This window comes from Dendroctonus ponderosae, unplaced genomic scaffold (assembly GCF_020466585.1).
Source record: "Dendroctonus ponderosae isolate FM_Combo_2020 unplaced genomic scaffold, Dpon_F_20191213v2 Dpon_F_20191213_1, whole genome shotgun sequence".
Lineage (NCBI taxonomy): Eukaryota > Metazoa > Arthropoda > Insecta > Coleoptera > Curculionidae > Dendroctonus > Dendroctonus ponderosae.
Genome location: NW_026017110.1, coordinates 53,766,899 through 53,788,410, shown reverse-complemented (window position 1 = coordinate 53,788,410; position 21,512 = coordinate 53,766,899). Strand labels below are relative to the sequence as shown.

Sequence of the window (21,512 nt, the reverse complement as noted above, 5' to 3'; positions counted from 1 at the left end):
GAAGAACAGAGACTAGGGTCTTGTCGGAGAGGTTCAATTAGAATATCTTAATTTGTATCTGCAGTTATCGCTTGACCCTTACTTAATATATTCTACATACATTGAGCTTCTACATTGGGGTGCTTGTAGTCTTCCACAAAATTTTAATTAACATTTTTGTTGGTGGTTGAATCGGATTTAAATGCAACAAGATTAGAGCAATTTCTTTTCATTTTCCTAAAATTAAAATTTTTTACAAGTAAATATTTTGAGTACGAGCAACTTTTAACTCTGTGAGTAAGCGTGTTCTTTTACTTAATGAAGAAGCTTGCGAAGCAACTGAATCTAACACTGTCTTTTCCTTTGCCCGTCACATTTCAATTGCAGATTTATATTCAGGCTTTTTCAGGAAGTGTTTTAAATTATATAACACACTTTAAAAAAATTGGATTTCCCAAACGAATTTAAAAATCAGCATTAAGACTTGTCCTTGGTTACTATAGTTCATATTTTCAATAATTCTCGAAACTGCGTAAATTATAAAGTTGAAATGGGTTTAAAACGTTTGTGTTGTCGAAATTTCCTAAAATGTTAGAAATATAATTCTGAATAAAGGAGCTAAGTAGTGATCCAAGACCCAGACCAGTCTCCCTGAAATTAAATACAAAAAGCTCTTGTTTTCATATGCTAACGAATGGAATTAAATTGTCAAATTTGGTTAGCGTTCAACATAATTGTTTTCGTTCGCCTGAGGTTTGCGAAAGAAGAATGAAGACTTATCGCTTATTGAAAGTCACCATCAATAAAATCTAGATTTTACTCTACTTGCTCTATCGGTTTCCAATAATATCATGCCACACCCTCTTTTAACTGTCGACAAAACGAATTAAAAATGCGCTTGAAACCTCAATTGAACCGAAATGAGCTTTCAATGAAGGAAGCTTCCCCTCGCATAATTAAAACGATTAAATTTTGACTTTCTCTTTACAGTCCAGTGGTATACCAATATCAAAATCCAACAAGGGCGTGAAATTACCTTAGTAATTAAATTTACTAAATACTGCAACAATATTAAATACTAAATGGCAAATAAGCAATCAGATTGATCTATAAAGAAAATCAAGAAAAGGGAATTACAATAACAGCAGAAGTTGGGGTTCAAATCAACCCGTGGTACAGCCTAATGAACTTTATGATTACCCTGTATTTACCTTCTTCGGCGACATATGAGGGGAGACTAAATAGAGCATGTGAGGGTTTGAAGCAATCATTACTATCTTATTTGTTGTACGGCTCAAATTAAGTGATAGAGCCGCATGAATTTTTTTCTTGTGGATATTCTACGAAATATTCATTCCAGAGTTACTTTATCTAAATACTTGTTCATATAATTCATATTCACCCTTTCATACCGTTGGCAACGTTGCTAAACATTTGAGAAAGACATTACAATAATTTGAGATATGTAGCTAGATTGTTGTGCAACGCGACAAATTAAGTAGATATTCCTCGAAAGGGGTATCATTCCATTAAATTATTAAAATACAAGCATATCAGGGTTGCCGATCTTAACTGCCTGGGTGCAAGCAAAAGGGTAGAAGTTACACTTTGCCTCTTTTAATCCTTGAATGAACTCTTTGCATAGGAAGTTTATAGAGCTTTTATTCGAGGACTTGGTTAAAAAACATCTGGTTAATTCTTCAACCCTTTATTGAAAATTAGCATAGCTTGAAAATTAGCAAGTATGCAGTTTCAATGTAATTTTAATCAGGTAATTGATCAGATACGAAGATCTTGGCTATGATGCATAGACAGAAAATTAAAATCTTCTTTCCAAAACAGTTGACGATGTGTGGAAAATTTTGTACATTTGATAGTGATTATAAAAGCTTTAATTTCAGCAGTTTTGATCATGTTATTAGATGTCTTCTATTTAGGAAACTTTTACTGTTGTATCTTGTTCCTATTGAACTCAGCAGTCAGCTGCGATAGTCACGATTATTATAAGTAATCACTAGAATTCAACAATTCCAACACGCCGATGATAATAAAATAATATATAATATGTTATAAATAATACTTGAAAATTCCCTATTTCCCACAGTAATAATAAGATCATTAAGCATAAATGTTTAATCGACTGAGTCAATTTGTGAAGCAACCAAGCGAGCAGATAGTGCTATCTGACTTTACTAATTGAAAGGTAATCGCAAAGTGGGACGTTAAGGCTTGAGACCCGCGGCGTAATCCAGATTTGTTCCCAAAGGCAGCTGATAAAGAGCCCACTTGTAAGACACTAACTGCTTTGCCAAATTACCCAGTTTGTTTCTATTCGGCCGATTTAGTACACCCTGGTGGCACTTTACGTATGCTTTCATAGTGCACGTGACCATTTAATAGTATCTCGATTAATAACAAAGTTTTGCAACATTTTATTTATTGGCCCATTTGGTGGCCAACTTAGTTTTGCTAATATAATTCTGATAATACGGAATATAGAGGAAATGTGTCTTCGACTATTATATCGAATTGACGCAGTGCATATATATTGGCTACTTATCAAATTTATTTTTATTTATTCCAGCATGTCCAAAGTAAAGAGAATACAGCAATAAAAAAGTTTGCTTAAAGACTGGACCCCTAGTGGAAGTGTCCGAATTACTATCGGGTATTATGTTTGCCCAGCGCAAAGGAAATACTCAGGCTGTCTTAAATTGGGCCTAACGAATCCTATTGAACACATATAGATCTGCCTAATCAATAATAGGGCTGTGATAGATCATTGTGCCAGAACCGGCTTTATCAATATATTGACAACAAAACCTTTCAGACATGTTAATTTCACACAAATTATGAATACAATTCACAGTTTCTCTAAGGCTTAATATTCTTTAATTAAAACAGAGTTTGGCCTGTTTAAGCCATATATTTCAGCAAATAATGCAATTATCCACTATTTATCAATAGTTGAAATATTCAAATGAAGATTTTATTATTTTGTAGGTACTTATGTACCTAGTCAATAAAATCACTAGGTATGTTGGGTTTATCACTAGAAATATTATTCTCATGTGATACATGATAAAACATAAAGGTTACCAGATTTGATCTAAAATAATCCAATTAAGCCTTGTGGAAGCAAAAAAATAATTATATACACTTAGCAACTGATTTCGTCTCTGGATATAAACTGTACCCCGTTCTCTTTAATACCTAATGAAGCCACCAGCCTATTGAATCTATCGACTGCACCCTTCAATTAATGTCCACTGTTATTTTTTCGACAAACCTTTGATTGGGTGGGGTCCGAATGCCGAAATTTGCGGAAAGATTTCTTTCATGTCACAGCCTAACGTTGTTAGATTTGATTGAACGGTTTCTTTGGTTTTGTCGGTATTTTAGGCACTGTATTAGACAAGTCACCAAAATCTTTCTTTCCGATATATTCAATTAACAAATCTTATGCAGTTGAATTAAAAATGTAAGCACCCATTGGAATATTTGAATCTCATACGTTTGTTTCTGTTTATTTCAGATGTCTTCCATTTGCTGAACCGTGAGTACCTATCAAATTCATTTAACCTGTGTTATGTAACCTTGGCTAATATTCATTCATATACACATTTGTAATTTACCTCACTAATATCATTCACCAAAGCAGGGCAGAAAGTAAGGATAATCTATATTAGCTATGTTCTATTCAAACTGTATCATTCAAAAATGTTATTTCAAACTTCTAATAAATTCACCTCAAAAGCTAGCTAGAAATATTCAAATATTGGCAAGTTAGCAGTATTAGCTGATGTTACAACCAAGAAGTTAAATATGGAAAGTTTATTTTTTTTATTATTGTTAATATAAAATGCCTAATAAACATAAACTGCTGTCTGCAATTTATTCATAGTCCAATTATAGGTACTGTTTTCGCGGTAGATTGAAAAATGACACCTTAATCTTAAAATGTAGGTGAAATTGCCAATTTGGCTTGTTTAACTTTGTCTTTGATCGTCAGATCAGAATCATATTTTATTTGACGATATTTTAAACATTAATGGCAATTGTATTATGGAAAATATTCGCGGTAAAACGTTTAATCTAACATCAGCATTAGCGCTTAAAAATATTATATGCCTAATATTTCTCGGTACTTGTAATTTACTGAAATTCAGTTTAACAAGTCACTTTGATATAGTTATTAACCCTTTTTAAATTGACATAAATGTCAATGATTATTAAACATTTGTATAGGTTTTTCTTGTCATTTTCGTCGCTCGCAAAAATCAGAATTTGATGCGATTTGAATAAACTAGTGTGGGTTTTTAGACTCAAGTGACTTACTAGCTTTAGACTGAAAGTGAGAATTTTTTATTGGAGAAGTGTCAGTTGTGTGAAACCGTCCATTTTCGGACTCACCTTTGCTAAAGTCAGAGTTAGGTGCGAATTAATTGAATATTTCAGTGATTTTAGATCCAAGTGTCTTCTATAACTGCCGAATTTCAAGTTCCTACTGGCTTTGGATCCTAACTTCCAGGATTTTTTTATTTGAGGGTCTCCAGTTGCTTGAAACTGTCCATTTTCGGACTCATATTTGCTAAACGCGCAAAAGTCAGAATTTGGTGCAATTTTAATGAATGATCCATGGATATTAGACTCAAGTGTCTTCTATATAATGTCCAAATTTAGAGTTCGTACTTGCTTTAGATTGTAAGTTAAGACTTTTTTTTTGAGTCTGCAGTTGCCTGGACCCGTTCATTTTCACACCAATATTTGCAAAGAATTTGGTGGTATTTGAACGAACTTTTGAAGGATTTTAGTCTCATGTGTCCTCTATAAAATCTCAAAATTTCAGCTTCTTGCCAGCTTTAGATTGTAAGTTGAAAGTTTTTATTTGTAAGTTGCATGAAACCGTCCATTGTCGAACTACATTCGGAAATTGCGCAAAAGGCTGGATTTAGTGCGATTTGAATGAACTGTTCACGGATTTTAGATTGAGGTGTTTCAAATTTCAAGTTCCTGTCGTCTTTAAATTCGAAATTAAGATTTTCGACTATTTTTTTCTGGGGTGCAAAAGTAATTATTTGGTGGGATTTGAGTGAACTTCTCTACAATTTGCGACCCGAGTGTCTTTTATAGAACGGTAAAACTTCAAGTTCCAGCTCGCTTCAGTTTGGAAACTGTATTTTTTCATAAATTTCTCATACTGTATATATTCAGTTCATTCAGACCAACTTTTGCAAAGTGTGCAAAAATCGAGATTTTGTGCGATTTATACGATATATTGACGCTTTTAACACTCAAGCGTCCTCTATTGAGTAAAAAGGATCTCAAATCGCTTTAAAAAGATTAATTTAAATTGAGGGACGATTTTTTTAATTAGAGACACTGTGATTGTTAAGTTAGAGTTTAAGAGAACTTCAGACATCTGAAAAAGAACGAAGCCGTAGTGCGCTGTTAAGGAGGGCCTTTTCCCTTACTAAGCTAGCGCCCTAATAATAGTAACAGTTGGTAAAAGGGGGGCGAGCACCAAAGTGTTTTGAGCAACTTGAAGCTGCCCGATAGGGCTTCCCACTACCACACAAAGTAACTCTAATTTTCAATCACCCTGTAAATGCAGCTTCTTTCTTAGTAACTTACCCAATCCAGATCTGCAAATGACGTCCACTACCGGCGCAAAAGAGACCCGTTTTCTGATATAGTGAACAGTTTCCAGTAGTAGCTCATAAGTAGGTATATCTAAAACAAATAAACAACTAATGAAGAAGATGGGAAATTAATAGGTATATATTTCTGAAATGAGGAAAATAAATCCAATCGATCTGTCTAAAAATACATAAGGTGTTCCATTTAAAAAAAAGTGAATTTAGGTCAAATTTTTACATTTATTATCTTGTTGTCTCTTGTTGAGCTTTATAGTATCTTATTTTTTATTTAAATTTCGGATTTATTATACAAATAAAAAAGTTATTATACAAATGGAAAGATCACCGTTGTGGGATTCACAGCTACCACTCAGTGATAGGTCCAAATCAATTAGAAAATACTTATGAATGCTTATTTGGTGGAATAGATTAAAATAAACTTATTGTGATCTCTTGAATTAATTTTCTTTGTTTTAGCGTTGTTAATCTTATTTTATTTACATATAAAACTTACAATAAATTCAGCTTAAAATTTAATATGAAAGCAGTGAATGTGAGGTTAAAAATCAATAATTCAATGTCGCATAAAGTGAAATATTTTTCAACTTGGTACGATGTCAGATCATCCAACCAATAGAAACACTTCCATATCATCGTATAAATCCATACATGTGACAGATAGATACCTAATTCATCCATAGTATGAAATAGTTTCTTTTGTTGCAGCTGATTTCCGGCAAACGAAAGTTATCCCTTTAATAATATATTCTATTTCGATATCGATTACGTGTATTTGGATGAAAATGAATATAAATTCAGAAATCGAAGGGTCAGTACCGTTCGTGACCGGCTAACATTGTGCCCATGTATATTGACTACTTGTTGATAACGTCACAGCCGAACGTGGGCGTGAAAAACAACGAATAGTCCGTCTATATGCGCGTCGCGAACTCGGCTGCGTGACTTCTAACCAACCCGAGTGTGGGAATCCCAAATTGAAACGCCCTCTGACACCCTACTGCTCGTTAAGAAAATCCGTGCGCTTCTTTTCGGTTATTAGTCACTCTTTGTGCTTCCTCAACGTGACAACTATGGTTGGATAAAGTTCGATTTTTCACGAAATACGTCGCATTTCGATATGTACGTTTACGATTTATGTTTATGTTTACAAAAAAGTTGAGGTTTGTAAATGATTTTTTTTCTGGGTTTGAGGCTACTCATTCAGTACCAATAATTGAAGTTTTTGTGCAATTTATTCAACGCATTTACTACAATTTATTTCTTTTATTCTAAATAAATCTGCGAAAAGTAAATTCATATTCACTCGTATATGCATCCATCATTTAAGTAGTAGTAGATACTTACTGGGCATAAGTATGTAGGTATTTATATTAGACATCAGATATATGGAACAGAGACTGATGTCATATGTTATATGCAATCGTTTTAGAATAAAATCATTCTGATGAACTTTTATAATTAGTATTCCGGTCCTGCGACGATGACATAAATATACCAATGCGACCATGGGAAAGCCATGAAATGACGTTTTTATTTTTCTATTTTTAAAATTAGTTATTATGCTTACGCAAACCGCACTTTACATTAATCAGTTTCTATGGTAAAGTTTTCGTCACATACATTCCTATGCAGATTAACTCATGCCTCTTATACAAGAAATCAACCCATTAAACAAATCGTTACAACCTAACCGTCTAGTTTTTTTCGGGTATAGTTTCTAAGTGCACGAACTGTCTCGCGTGAGTACCAAAATGCTGCCTTATCAAGCGGTGGCGATGGACTTTGCCGTGACTTCGGGATTTCAGCGCCACCCATCTGCACATCAACCCTCCCTGGGACTTGGAGTGAACATCAACCCTGCATTCACCCACTCTTGGTTCGTACCGGCGGATCTCTGTGTTCCCTACAAACAGACTCCTCTTCTTGAAACAGGGCATGTCGAATTATATTATATGTTTTTCTAACCCTCTTCTTGTACCACTAATTGCTCTTGCATAAATACTCCTTTTGCTGGATTAATTGATTGAGTCCGCTGACAAAGCACTTAAACACGTTTGCTTACTAACAAGCAATTCATCCGCAACTGATTATTTTTTTGCCAAAGGCAAATAGGGTAAAGTTGCTCATATTGAACCAATTTTGCTAAAATCAAAATTGTTGTTTTGCGAAAGTCGAAAAAGGTTCAAATTGGGAAACGCATTGCTCAAATTGAACCTATAAAATATTTTATAATAGTAACGATTATATATGTTTAATGAAATACGTAACACGACTAAACGAACTAAATGACATTAACTAGTAATAATACTCTTTTTCCATGATTGTGTTCCATTCCACAATGATTTCCATGAATTACAGAAAAGTACCTAGTTTAGTTCTTATATCTAAACCTACACAACTGCAGTGAAACCATGTTTTAAAACGTATTAATTGAAGCATGTTACTGTATTCTTCTTTCTTCTGTTCCACATTCTGTATAAAGCCAGTTTTCTAAACCCATGCCCTTTAAAGATACTTTTCGCTTCTTATTCTTCTGCTCTTCTCCACTGCTTTCAAGTCCGTCCTTACACGGGCTGCTCTGATTCTTTTGCTTGACACAATTTTCAATGGATTCGGCACGTGAGCGATTTCATCCAAACTACCAAGAAACATAGAGTTTGATGTGCTGGGTAAGGACTTATCCGTGTCGATGTCTTGTTTACCTGGTACGGGTGTGAAAGATGCATATGGTACTAACCGATTTATCGGCTGAGACAAGAAATATCGTCATTATTGTCATTCATTGATTCATTTGCCTGAATAGGTTCCTGTCCAATTTTTTCCAGCAAATCAAAAAAGTGTAGCACATTCTCTTTGCTAAACTTTTTTATTCTATTAATTGAGGTAGGTTCAGGCTGACGCCGGGATAAACGTGGATGGTTAAATGGTAGCACAATAAATTGTCTGCAATTTTTACTCCTTATTGAATTGTTGAGAAATCTCTTTTTTTTTTCGTCTAACATGACGCCGTGAAATTCCTTGCCTAGTTGCCTAAATTGAACACTAGTTCAAATTGGGATACTACTTAAGGTCCAACATGAGCAACCTAAATGAAGTTTAAAAAATGAATGACTTCTTAAATATTTTTCTAACTCCAAACGGTACCTTAAATTGCATGTTATTTACGATTATCATCAAAATTACTATTACTTTACTTATATTAATAATAATAATAATAAAAATAGTAATATTTATTTGTCAGAAAACACATTATTTAAACACTCTGTAGAACATTGCAAGCATACATAAAAACGAGTATGACAGCACCTAGGTGACTGAACATCCATACGTGCTTATTATTCATTAATCTAGATCTTTCGTATATAGGTATGCTACCTAAGTATTTATATTTTCTTTTTACTGTTTTAGTCAAAATAGTAGTGTACATTTTCCAAAATTATTGCAGATTATATACACCAAGTTTACTAATACATTTAATTTCTAATAGCAAAATGTTTATGATCCTTGGAACCAAGTAATTAATAAGTCTTAAATGGAAACCTGTATAACTATTGGAATCATTAACTTTTTATCTTCTCTAGCCCTAGTCTTATGGGAACTATACAAAGGAACACATCTCCAAAATGTAAATTGAACATCAAACATCAAATATTTCACAAGAATACAACAGTCTCGTCGCATAGAGCGGGTTCTTCTTAAGAATTACTTTGATAATATAATTATGAACAATATTCAAGGGTTTACAGAATTTGGTATACAGGCCACCCCATACTACAATGCCGTATCTAAGTATGGATTCTACAATAGTTTTATACACAGAAATCACCAGTTTTCCGCTCAGTATTTCCCTGAATGTGTAAAATCTATATATTAGTTTCCTTATGTTCTTTGTCAGATACATAAGATGGAAGTCCCATTTCAAATGTTGGACCACAACAATGCCCAAATATCTTGCAGACGATACTTCTTTAATGTTTCCACCCAATTTCACAGCGCGAATATGATCAAAGTTAGGTCGATTCGCTTCACTCAGAGAATAAGCCATGTAGTGTTGATTACATTAAGTGATAATTTGAAATAGTCTAGCCAAGCTTTTATTTCTGTAATCCCATTTAAAGCATTAGTTCTAGTCTCGTCCCACGCTTGACCATGAAAAATAGCTGTTGTATCGTCCACATAGGACACTATTGAACCACTTTCCAGTTTTAAGTCTGTTAAGGAATTAATGTACGTAATAAAGAGAATGGGACCGAGCACAGTACCTTGGATACTCCAATTTTTATATATTGTGGTTCCCTCAATGTATTTCCAATTTTATGGGACTATGGGATTTTAATTTCCTTTGAAACTAACACAAAATTTAACTATTAACTTATCATTAAACTTTTTAGCACTGGACTGAAAACACAGCAAACTTAACTTCACTCCCAAATTTTGCATGTTCATTTAAAATTTAAAATGTAGAAAGCGTATAGTATTACAAATTGAAAATGTCAAAGAGGTCCAATTTGGTAGTAAAGAGCAAAGCAAGACCAAGGCCAAGACTTAGTGAATTTCTCAAAAAGATATAAAGGTATTATGGCAAAACAGCGCAAAATTTTCAGAGTGCACTTATAGAAAAAATGAGAAAAAAATTGAATTAAACATTTAGATAATACAGAAGAATAAATATTTATGTAAATAAATTAAAATTTTGTAATTATTCAATTTGCACACACGGAATAGGGAAACTTCTAAGCCATGCCATGTGATTTTTTCATTAAAAATTTGAATTTACTTTTACATAGTTATCAAGTTGCCAATGGTGTTTTTGCGTTTACAGACACCGCTCTGTTAATAATAATGATGTCGAAGTAAACCGCTAATCTTATTTAGTGTACAGGGTGATTCAAAATTGGCGTCGTTTCTCTGGAGGTGTTTTGGAAGCACACCTACCACTAGCTTAATTAATTTTTATCCGTTACAGCTGCACGCGACTTTCCTTATTATTTTTTTAACATGCATTCCAAAAAAAAGGTAAATAAAACCAATCCTGTTGGTTTCTAAAATATGTTCATCTTATATCTTATTTTTTTTAAACTGTAGGTGAGCCTAGTTCAGTTGTAAAACACGAAAAAAATTACCCTTCATTTTCAATTAGAATTTTAGAGACTGCTCTTGCATTAGTGTATGAAAATCCTAAAACATGTGTAAAATTTTAATTCCCACGCGAATGTACCTAACAATAACTAAAGACACGATTATTAAAAATAATTCAATAGTTCAAATCTACAGGACTTTCTGGACTAAAAGTTCACGTAATTAATTACCTTTGCAGTTGAATCGGTTTTTAACCAAAAAAAATTGCCAAACGTTAAGGTACCTATTGGCCACAACCGAAGAAAGCCCTATATCCCGGAATGAAAAAAACTCTGATAAACAAAATCCAATAAATACAAATAAATCAAAAGGAAAAACGAGGTGTGACAATGATAATCATCGCTAACACTTTTTTACCCCCGATAGATTTTTATAACGTCCGAAAATAGGAGCCCCAAGAGATGATAAACCGATTATATAGGGCAAAATCCGCATATGAGGGGACAATAAAATAAAACGAAAAAACAAGCCTTCAATTGTAGCGTCCAGGGAAATAATATGTATTTTTTCTTTTAGTGAGGATTTGTGAAGTTTTTATAAGGCCAGTGGTGCCGTAAAGCTAAAATTCCATTTTCTTTCCGAATGCTATTTTTATATTTTACTGATTTAATTTTGCGAAATAGAACTGACTATCAAATTGAACGTGAACTGACTATCAAATTAACAAGTAAATATAGATTATATTTTTTTTCCTAAAAAGTAATAAACCGAAATATCGATTGGATAGATAGAATTAGATATAGAAATAAAGATAGAATTGGATATTTTGTTAAGACCTGGTGGTATTTTTTTCGATGTCTTTAACATATGCCTTACCATTGGCTTAATTGTTAATTGGAAATAAAGTCTTACTTGTTAGATCATTCATTCACTAACGGGAAGGATAGACGGGAAAACTCTCACCAGCCAAATTCAAAGTAAAAAATTTTTTTTTCAATTCAATTTCAAAAAGCTCATTTAATATTGTCGTTTCAGAATTTGCAGTTTTAACATAGCACTTTCAACCGTAATTTCTTATTCAATTTATGTTAAATATTAAGAAAAAAGGTCATGTACAATACGATCACTGAGTCTCAATTTACGGTGTAAAATGTCATCAATCCATTAACTGAATAATATGCATGAATAAAGTAATATTTTGACTAGCCCTTCTGGAAGTTTTGTCTGCTGTGTGGGATTCACTTATTTCATTGCTGCGCCACTGGTTTATCGCGAAAACTGGACAAATATTAGGGCAATTCCAGTTATTGAAGAAATATATTCCTAGCCCCTAGCGTCCTTTTCAATCTAGCCTTCTGCTTTGAGAAAATGTTTATATGAATCATTATTACTTTCCGCCACGTATCCTTTATTACCTTCAATTTTCTCGATAAATGTTCTACTGTTTAACCCGTTCATATCATTCGAGAGCATTTGCACGAATGTTTTCATTTTTAGCATAATTTTTTTAGTCATACCCTCGGAAGAAAGGCTTGTTAAAATATGCCAATCTTATTCTCAAACGGCGACTACGTTAAAGAAATTCTACAAGGGTATAACCCCCTGTTGACGCCAACATGAGCACTTTAAACTGTTTTTACCCTAATACACCCCAATGGCAAATCTCTTTTATCGACAAATAAAGGTAAATCTTAAAACTTCCACAAGAGACGCAGTTTCTTGATCGCACTCCGTTACTTTTGACTTTATTCATCCTTTGGGGCCCTTGTCCTATATACGTAGAATTGTAATTTCCGCTTTTTTGCTTTGAAGCACGATCTGAAGTTTTCCCGTGGGTAGGGCCTATTTCAATACAACCTTTACACCCGATATATGCGCCGATTGCATAGCTTTTACGGCTTATTAGGCATAATAGATTATTTGAGAAAATTCAACAAATTTGTTTTAAAACAATTTATTTAGAAAAAGTTTGCGTGATAGAGTATGCTAGTTGCTCTTTAATGAAACATGTTTCTTTAATAAGTTAACACCAAATTAGGGTTTGACGTTTGACCAATATGTAATGTTTGACAGACAACAACAAGAATGTACTATTTCCATGCAGACATTATTGCAGACTTTACAAACGAAGCTGTGGCAGCATTTCCTTTTACGTTTAATAACTCCCAAGACAGTAGATCATAAAGATCCCCAAACAATCCTCAAAAAAGGTAAACTGTGTCAATACCAAGTAATGCCCGTCCGTAAAGATGATTTACAGTAAAACGTGAAGAGCCACGTAAGAAAAGGCATCAGTTTTATGATAGGGGACGCAAATAAAACACAAACGGTCAAACAAGTATTGAGGCCGGGACTCCGGAAGCTTTTTGGTGTCCCCGGATTTAAAGTGCCCCTCGGGATGTTCGACTCATTAGCTGGACGAAGATGGCACGTCCGGTGACCGTAAAAGCGGACATTCGCGGCTACTAAGTCAGCAGTCTATCGAACAGCCAACCATCAAGGTTCGAACGTGTGCCATTAGGTTTCTCGAGTCCTACTTCGTTATTTAGATTGGATTTTGTTTTACCTAGGACTTTTTAATCAACTATCTCAATGAGTATAGGGGTTATACTAAAATATTCAAATCACATGAAGTAAAAATAAAACCACAGCTTCTAACAGTATTCAATAGCCGAAGACAAAAATCAAATTTTAAATGTTTGCTATACGGAGCTTTGTATCACCAATACCAAATGAGAAGACTTAATTCGAAATTTAAACTCATCTTCATTCAGCGAACGATGAGGAAATTCACGTCATTTCTTTGGGAATATTTAGGAAGTGCAAAAATAATAGTAAACAAAAAATTCTTACAAGAACACTATGAGAAAATCGCAAAAACGTAAACCAGAAATTTGGCAACGATATGTTTGATTCGCACCTACACACGACGTTTTTCTCACCAAAGTTATTTAGAGATTGCTGCTGCTTTATGTGCTAATCAACAAAAGTAACAGGAGAAAAAATAAATATCAGTCATGAGACTATAAATTTGTTAAATTGATCAGTTGAGAAGAATTCAATATTTCAAGCTTTAGTTCGTCAACTCAGTTCCCAAAGGAAAGTTGGTAACTATCTGTATTTCAATGTGTAACTATGCTACGAGTAATACAGAGTAATTCAAAATTGGCGCCATTTTTTTTAAGAGGTTAAGCTCACTTGGATAGCAGAAAAATATAGAAAAAAAATTTCGAAAATTTCTGTAAGACATTAGTAGTTGTGAATTAAATTTCAACTTTGTTATTAAGTATTAATTTGAAATGGTCCAATCTTTGTTTGGTATCATATTGGAATACTTTACGTTTTCTTAACCGATACACGAATAATGACTAGTTTTTTCTTTGGAAATTCGATTTAAGCAGGGGTGAGAAAAAATGATTACTTATTAGCAGTGCAAGTTCAACATTCAACAATTCAGTTGCCGTCACTTTCACCATCTCGACTTATTGTACTTTGACAAAATAATAAATCTGCTTTGAATGCACAACACATTTGTCGATTGTCGACGGTGTTAACATTTTTGTCATTGAAATATATTTTATAATTTTTGACATACATTTGAAACTTTCAACAGCACAATATAAAAATCTGTATTTTGCCAATAAATGCCCCGATGTGTGAATGCCGCCGGGTTTGTTTAAAATAACGTAATTTTTCCAAAAAAAATCTAAAATTTTTAAAATTACACCATCAAAAGCTAATTATCCTCAAGAAATAAAATGTAAGCATTTTATTTTATAAATCTTTCGTACTCTCCTAATAAGTCCCAGAAACCCTTTAAAAAGCTATTTTTGCAAAAAACCCACAAAATGCATTTAAGACATATAATAAACGGTGTGTCATTAGCCGTCAAATTATGTGAAATGATTCAACATTCATTAGTGAATTATGATGTCACCTCCTGTCAAATTTTAGTATGTCTCACAAGTTCTACTCAATAAATAGTGTTCAGTCCATGTTTCGCAAAAAATAACATATTTCTGTTATCACACCTTGACTATGTGGATATTTTTGTGAACGGACATTCCATGCCATTGAAAGCTGACAAAAGAGCGCTTTCTTTTAGTAAGGATAACCTAATAACGGCTTTTGAGGGGGCCGACAGTCTCAGGGGGGTACTGCCCCCGCTTCGAGTAGCACAAGCCAATTTCTGCCAATTTGAGCAAAGTTCTTGGTGTAATTTTGTTTTCACACGCTGGCCCTTCGGTGTTAAATTGAGCGGACCAGTGCGATGAAAGGAAACAATCATTATTTTAGTCTTTAAGGTACTTGTATTGTTTGTGATTTATTTAGAAAATGACCGCGAAATTTAGCCTTCTATCATAAATATTCGATTTCTGCGCTCATTATTTATAACGACTGTTTCTTCGATATGTAATAGAAGAGATCACCAACGTATTCCTTCAACCGCCTATAACTAGGCAATACATATCTAAAAATCGACTCTTTCGTTTCAGTATTTTGGAGCTGCGGAAAGAGAAAAGCAGAGATGCAGCTCGATCTAGGAGAGGAAAGGAAAATTATGAGTTCTATGAACTCGCCAAGATGCTGCCCTTACCAGCCGCCATAACCTCGCAATTAGACAAAGCTAGTATCATACGCTTAACGATCTCATATCTCAAATTAAGAGATTTTGCGGGTCATGGAGATCCGCCATGGAGTAGAGATGGTTCACCGCCATCAAAAACGTTGAAAGGTAATTTTCAAATTTATCGTCAGAATAATACCAGTGGATATAAAAGGGTTGTGAACTAAACACTTACGGAAATATTTGTTCTACCAATCGTATAAAACGCTCTTAACCAAGAAGTCAATCTATAGCCATCTGTGGTCGGTGAAAGGTCCAGGCTAATTCGATTAGCCGCGGAAACAAAAGAAAGACTGACCGCTGACTTGGGGCAATTGTTTGGAGAACTTGTGGTTGACTTGATTTTCCCTAGGCCATCCTTTTATCCAGTTAACCTTCCAACTGGACTTTTGACGGTTACTTCTTTCACTTCGAAGCTTAGTTTATCACATCTAATGTTAATTGATAAAAGTGATATAAAACACGACAGATGTTAACAAGTTAACAACTAAATATTTGAAAGTACCAGTTGCCCCAAATAGGAAAAGTAGGTAGACGATTTTTTAACAAACCACGTACAACTATGCTTTATAGTGAGTTCTGGTGACATCAAATCACTGAATATCAAATCGTGTACTTCAGTAGCAAACGAGGTTACGTGAGGTGACACTTTGAATTATAAATACTTTAGTTTCCTTAACATTCGACAGATCAAAATTCAAACCGTAAATTATTTTATAAGCGACTTAGTTTGTTTCTTTAATATTCTTATTAGCACATTTTCCTTCAGTTAAACTACACATTTGTGCATCTACCACCAGATATTTATGACTGGCACATAAATACTTGGACTTTTGTCAATATATCTGAAAGGGAGCGCCATCAGTTTACTTATTCCTAATTCCATCCCCTCAATTATTTGTAATGGATGATGTTATATGTGATTCTTTCAAGGCGGATGCTAATTGAATTGAGGGTAAATTTTGACTGAAAAAGCACGTAATGATATAATTGCTTAGCATTTTCGGACAAACACTCGTATTTACTAGTTGCAGCTTATTAGAACATTAATATCCACTATGGTATATAATTCTTTAAGCGGGCTTTATTTTGAGAGTTTAGGGCGCTGAACTGAGAGTTTAATGCCATTCAAGAATTTAATTTTTATTTCGAACGCTTATTCATTGTTTTGGAAGTCACATGATTGAGAAGTTTTAAATTCTACTTGGCAATACCTCAGAGTGTGTATTTCTATAAATCTTCTGTAAATTTTTCACATTAAAAAGTGATGTTTACTACACCATTTACATTAATTAATAAATTTTGACAAAAATTGTAAATTTTACGCGCGCGAGAAAATATTTTGCTTTTTTATTCAACTACATATCTATGTAAATGTTGTTGATTAAGTTAACGCAAAGTTCGCACATGTCACCAAAATGTGTGGCAATTGAAAATGTGCCCATACAGGTCCCTAAACTTGAATTCGACGACAACACCCCGTTGAACTACATGTAAATCTAATCACGACCCTCCTGTTAAATTCGCAAATCCAATTCTGCACCCCGGCAGAGGAGTGATAAAATTAACCAATGCTTATTGTAAACCAAACTTGGAAAATTTTCTACCCGTAATTCGACTATTTGTGGCGAGAGTTTAAACGCAAAAAATAAATACAGTGTTGCTACGTTTTCATTTTGAGAATTCAGCAAAACTGTAATAAATGACTGAAAGTTTTAACTTCAAATGTGTATCTCTTCTCTCTTCAAAAGTATTATCTGTTCTCTATTATAGTAAGAGCTGATATTCATAAAATTCGAATTAATTTTTTGCAAGTTTTGTGTCCAAAAGCCTTTACTTCTATTTTCCTAATTATTGCTTGCTTCGATTTTTTAAATGCAGATTTAATTGCAATCGTGTATGAATAGACCGCTTGGGCGTAATTCGAACAGTTAGAAAAATATAGAATAATCCTTCATATTCTCTAAATATGTTTCAGTTGTTCTATTACAAAATGTGAATCGTCTGTCTAATTGTAATTAAATATATAGTTGCTTCCTTTATAGCCTTCGTGCTGCCAAAAATCGATCAGTATATATCATATAAAATCCCTCACTCTGTTAGGCAGTTTAATTGCTCTACACTTCGGGCAAGTATTTGCATTTAATTATTTCAGTCGTTCGTTGTTGCGAGTTTTTTCCTATGCTTCCAGAAAAAAATTACTCGATTCCACTTAAATCTACGATATAACACGAAAAGTCGACATAAGTTGCTCACTATTTATTTGTGACTTGAATAATTGATTGATGTTTGTTTTATTAATATATAGTATATAGCTCCATAATCAGGGCAAAATAATTCAATTATGTTGAAATTCGATTCATTTCTGGCCGTTTAAACCTATAAGTTAACTTCACTACGAATAACATTACCAATGTGCTAGCATTGCAATGAACATATTGAGGTTGAATTTTCAATTACATGATTCTAAATTTTTTGCAAGTAAAGAAGTTCGTCCAACAGCAAAAATAGATAGAAATGTTTACAGAAAAAAGTATCTGGACATATTACAATATTGTATCAATGTGGTTTACTAAAAAATACATWTTATACATTTTAGGATCTACGTAGGTCTTACTTTTAATGCGCATTTATAACCAMATTTGAGAAGAATTGTGGCCAAACCTTTCTGCTATTTTATCAAATGCAGCAAATGTGTAATCCTTGATCAAATAAGGTAATCTGGCAACATGGTTGCAAATATCAAATTATGTAAAATTAAGCTGGGACTGTGTAAACCTGGGTCTAATGAATTGACATTGATCTAGGGGCTTAGAGGCGGTTTTGTTTCAATATTTAAATGAAAATCGGGACCGCGGATGGCTTAATCTTATTTTAAACTCGGGAATATTTGATTGGTGCTAATTTAAAACTCTTTAAAGCCAGAGGGAGATATCTATAGCCTTAATTTGCAGTTCGTTCATTTAGTGTTCTTTCGTTAGAAACGTTGTGTACACGATCATTTTAAGCAAAGCAAAGAGAACGAAATAAAAATGCGTTATGCTAAGAAACCTTGATTTGTTAGACAATAAATTGCAATCAAAATAGCAGTCAGTCTATGTAAATGTACTAAAGCATCTGGCAAAATGCCCCGATAAAAAATCCGAGGGAGTAAATTTAGGGACTGGTATCTATAAACCCCATATCAAGCAGCAATATTTCAGGGATGACAGTGCCGGTAATTTGTAACAAGTTCGAGGCATCTTGCTGCTGCGGAAATTTCTTTAGCCTCATATGTTACATGTTTTCCTGTGTTTATACGAAGTTCAATAAATACGAGCCATATATCTTGCACTGCTTAAATTAATACATTGGGGAAACATTTTTCATTGAGGGGAGTTTTCTTGGTTTGGATGTATGGAATATGTCGAAGTCCACAAGTACAACCCGAAATAGTTGATATCATTTTACGGGGTTTTGTTTTATTACAGGCAGGAGAACCACATTAGTCATGGATGTTTTCGAGCAACATCAGGGAACACACATATTGCAGGTGAGACATTATTGAAAACAACAAATTCTCATTGAAATCATGAGAGGCAACAATCTCTAAATGCGCACAAGTTCTATAAAAAAAATACACTTACACATAAAATGACTACTTGAAGTACAGTGTGCCTCACATGAGCAACAGATTCTGTTTTTCTTTTACTGTGTTGTATAATTAGCAAATTATCTGAAAAGTAAATCACTTCAAACACTATTTTAGCGACGTACTAAAGCAGTTAGTTGACATCGATATTACACTCCAGGTCTATTTAATTTACTTTGTGTATCTATGAATTATAAATCATAAATTATTATTTACGATGATACGTATTTATGCTTTTAAAATTATGAAAATCCATCGCATTTGACTGGTATTAAATTGCATTATTATCAATTTATTAATCTCAGAACACAAATGAACTGTTAATTTAATTTGCCACTTAATAAATGTGAACTTTTAATATAAAGTCCATTACATTAGTTTACGTGTATACGTTCTTAATCGTGCGTCGAATGGGTTTAATTAATTGAATTAAATTGAATTGAATTAAATTGAGTGACATGATCTACTTATTACTACATAATCTGTTACAGGATTGCAAGAAATATTTGGTAAAAATCAAAATTCGCACTTTCATATGTTTTAAAAATCCTATAAAATTCAAATAAATTTACTCTTCATTGTTTTTGTGAGTTTCAATTGGACTGAAAATTTGAATCACTTTACTGATCGATTATTCAAAGCTCAAAATAGAAGAATAATTGTAATTATAATTATTTACACTTATTATGGCGTGTGTTAGCATTCCACACATTTTTTATATTGAATTATGCACCGCTGCCAAATATAGGGTGAGTTTATTTAGGGTAGCACGATCTCAACAAATGAGTCAAAACAATATGTCAATAACAAGTGTTCTGTTGCCATGTCTTTAAGACATTTATTTCATTAATATACCGTGTCGTAAAGTTATTTTTGTTCTTTTGCTTTTGTAAACTGTTCATCAAAACTCTGTTTCCTTCGTTTGCTTCCTTTCAACACAAATTCCGTTTCTGGTATACCTGTTTTCACCGATATTCGTTCAAGCTGATTAATTAACATTAATGTAGTAAATTTCCACTCATGCAAAATTTCTAAAGTTTTGTTTTCAATATCTATTTGTATTAAAACCCGAAAAATATGTTGGCAAAAGGTTGCTACATAGTGAAATAGATAGTGAAATTGTAGTTCCACTAATGGAATAACTGTTTAGAGTTTAAGTTTGTATTTTTCCAGCAGTAGATTTTGCATTTTGCCTCCCAAACGACATCCAAGGCGACGAACTTTAGCGCCTTTGTTTTTTTTTGTTAAGCATATTTTCCAAGCAAACGAAAAACTTCCGAAATCGAAAAATTTCAATATGTTTAATTGTTTGCGCCACCTGTTTGCATATGTTTCCAATCAATTTGCTCTGACTTTTTTGCCACTTTGTTTCCTATCAATATAGAGCGAAATGTATATCTTGGTCAACACTGCTAAACCAACCGTTTTAGGGGTCACATGTTAAAAGTGGGACGTAGACTATTTTTTGTGCAGCATAGTGTTTCTCATTACAGTTCTAATATTTCAATGTGCGATTTCCTGGATAAACCAATTAAACTTGGTGTCGCATGACACTTTATAACATAATATGATACGTATTATGGAAACATTATAGAAAGAACGATGACTTGTGCACTCTCCTGGTGGACTCTCCTGGTTCTGACCATTTGTATCCAGTAAATAATTTGATGATTTAATGTCACAAACTCAGTTCCAAAAACCACTGAAACCAACTCCCAAAAACCTTTTTGTCTATTGCCATCTTTGATCTAATTGACATTTTTTGTTTCTCCTTTCAGTCGGTGGATGGATTTGCTCTGGCGGTAGCATCAGACGGAAGATTTTTATACATTTCCGAGACTGTTTCTATATACTTAGGACTATCACAGGTAAATATGCTCAACGTGATTACTCATAGAACACAATAATGATTTTTAACTGGTTCGAACCCGAATGGCAAGAGAGCAAAGTTGCACTATGCGTGGTTTGGTTCCCAAGTGCGCCCATGGATAGACGGGGCGCCGGCGTACGTGTCCAGATCCACCCAGGGCTTAAACCGCCCCCAGAAGGAACACGATGGAAAGGAATGCTGGGCACGTAATGCTCTGCAGCGGCGTGTCTCACATTTATAATGTGGATGCCGGCTCGTAATCAATAGGGTATTTGCAACTGCGGGAGCCATCGTTGCCTGGACCAGCACGCCTTCACCAGCACGTTTCCCTACGTGTTATCACTTTTGTCCCTGGTCTAGGATACTAAGCCAAACAGGTGTACCATAACCAATCCCTTGTTTTTGCTCCCAGTTAGTGTAGGTGTTCTGATATTATATTTCACTTAATAGTGTGACCTACGTCACTAGGTCAGAAAACGATGAGCGGGTGATGTAGAACTTGCAAGTACACCTATGGTTTATATACATGCAATATTAATTAATAACTTAACGAGAACGACGCGTGTTGAGATAAGTCATCCTTCTGGCAAAAATCATGTTTTAATGCGACATACGTTCATATCCAAATGAAGTATGCGCTATTGTCAACATTGTTGCGCAAGAAGA

The 21,512-nt window shown here is 33.8% G+C and overlaps 1 protein-coding gene across 7 annotated transcripts in view; it reads left to right on the top strand.

Annotated features, from left to right (window-relative positions):
- Positions 1–21,512, top strand: part of LOC109533872 (protein trachealess) — a 99,077-nt gene that overhangs the window by 70,444 nt on the left and 7,121 nt on the right. For 2 of the 7 annotated variants that reach the window (XM_019899379.2, XM_019899378.2), the window contains 4 exons: positions 3,515–3,535; positions 15,215–15,453; positions 18,816–18,877; positions 20,755–20,844. In XM_019899379.2, coding sequence (XP_019754938.2) covers positions 3,515–3,535; positions 15,215–15,453; positions 18,816–18,877; positions 20,755–20,844 — 412 coding nt within the window. Of the gene's footprint in view, positions 1–3,514; positions 3,536–6,689; positions 6,800–7,267; positions 7,516–15,214; positions 15,454–18,815; positions 18,878–20,754; positions 20,845–21,512 lie in introns of those variants that run through there. The other 5 variants (XM_048660642.1, XM_048660641.1, XM_019899380.2 and 2 more) reach the window with 4 other exon arrangements.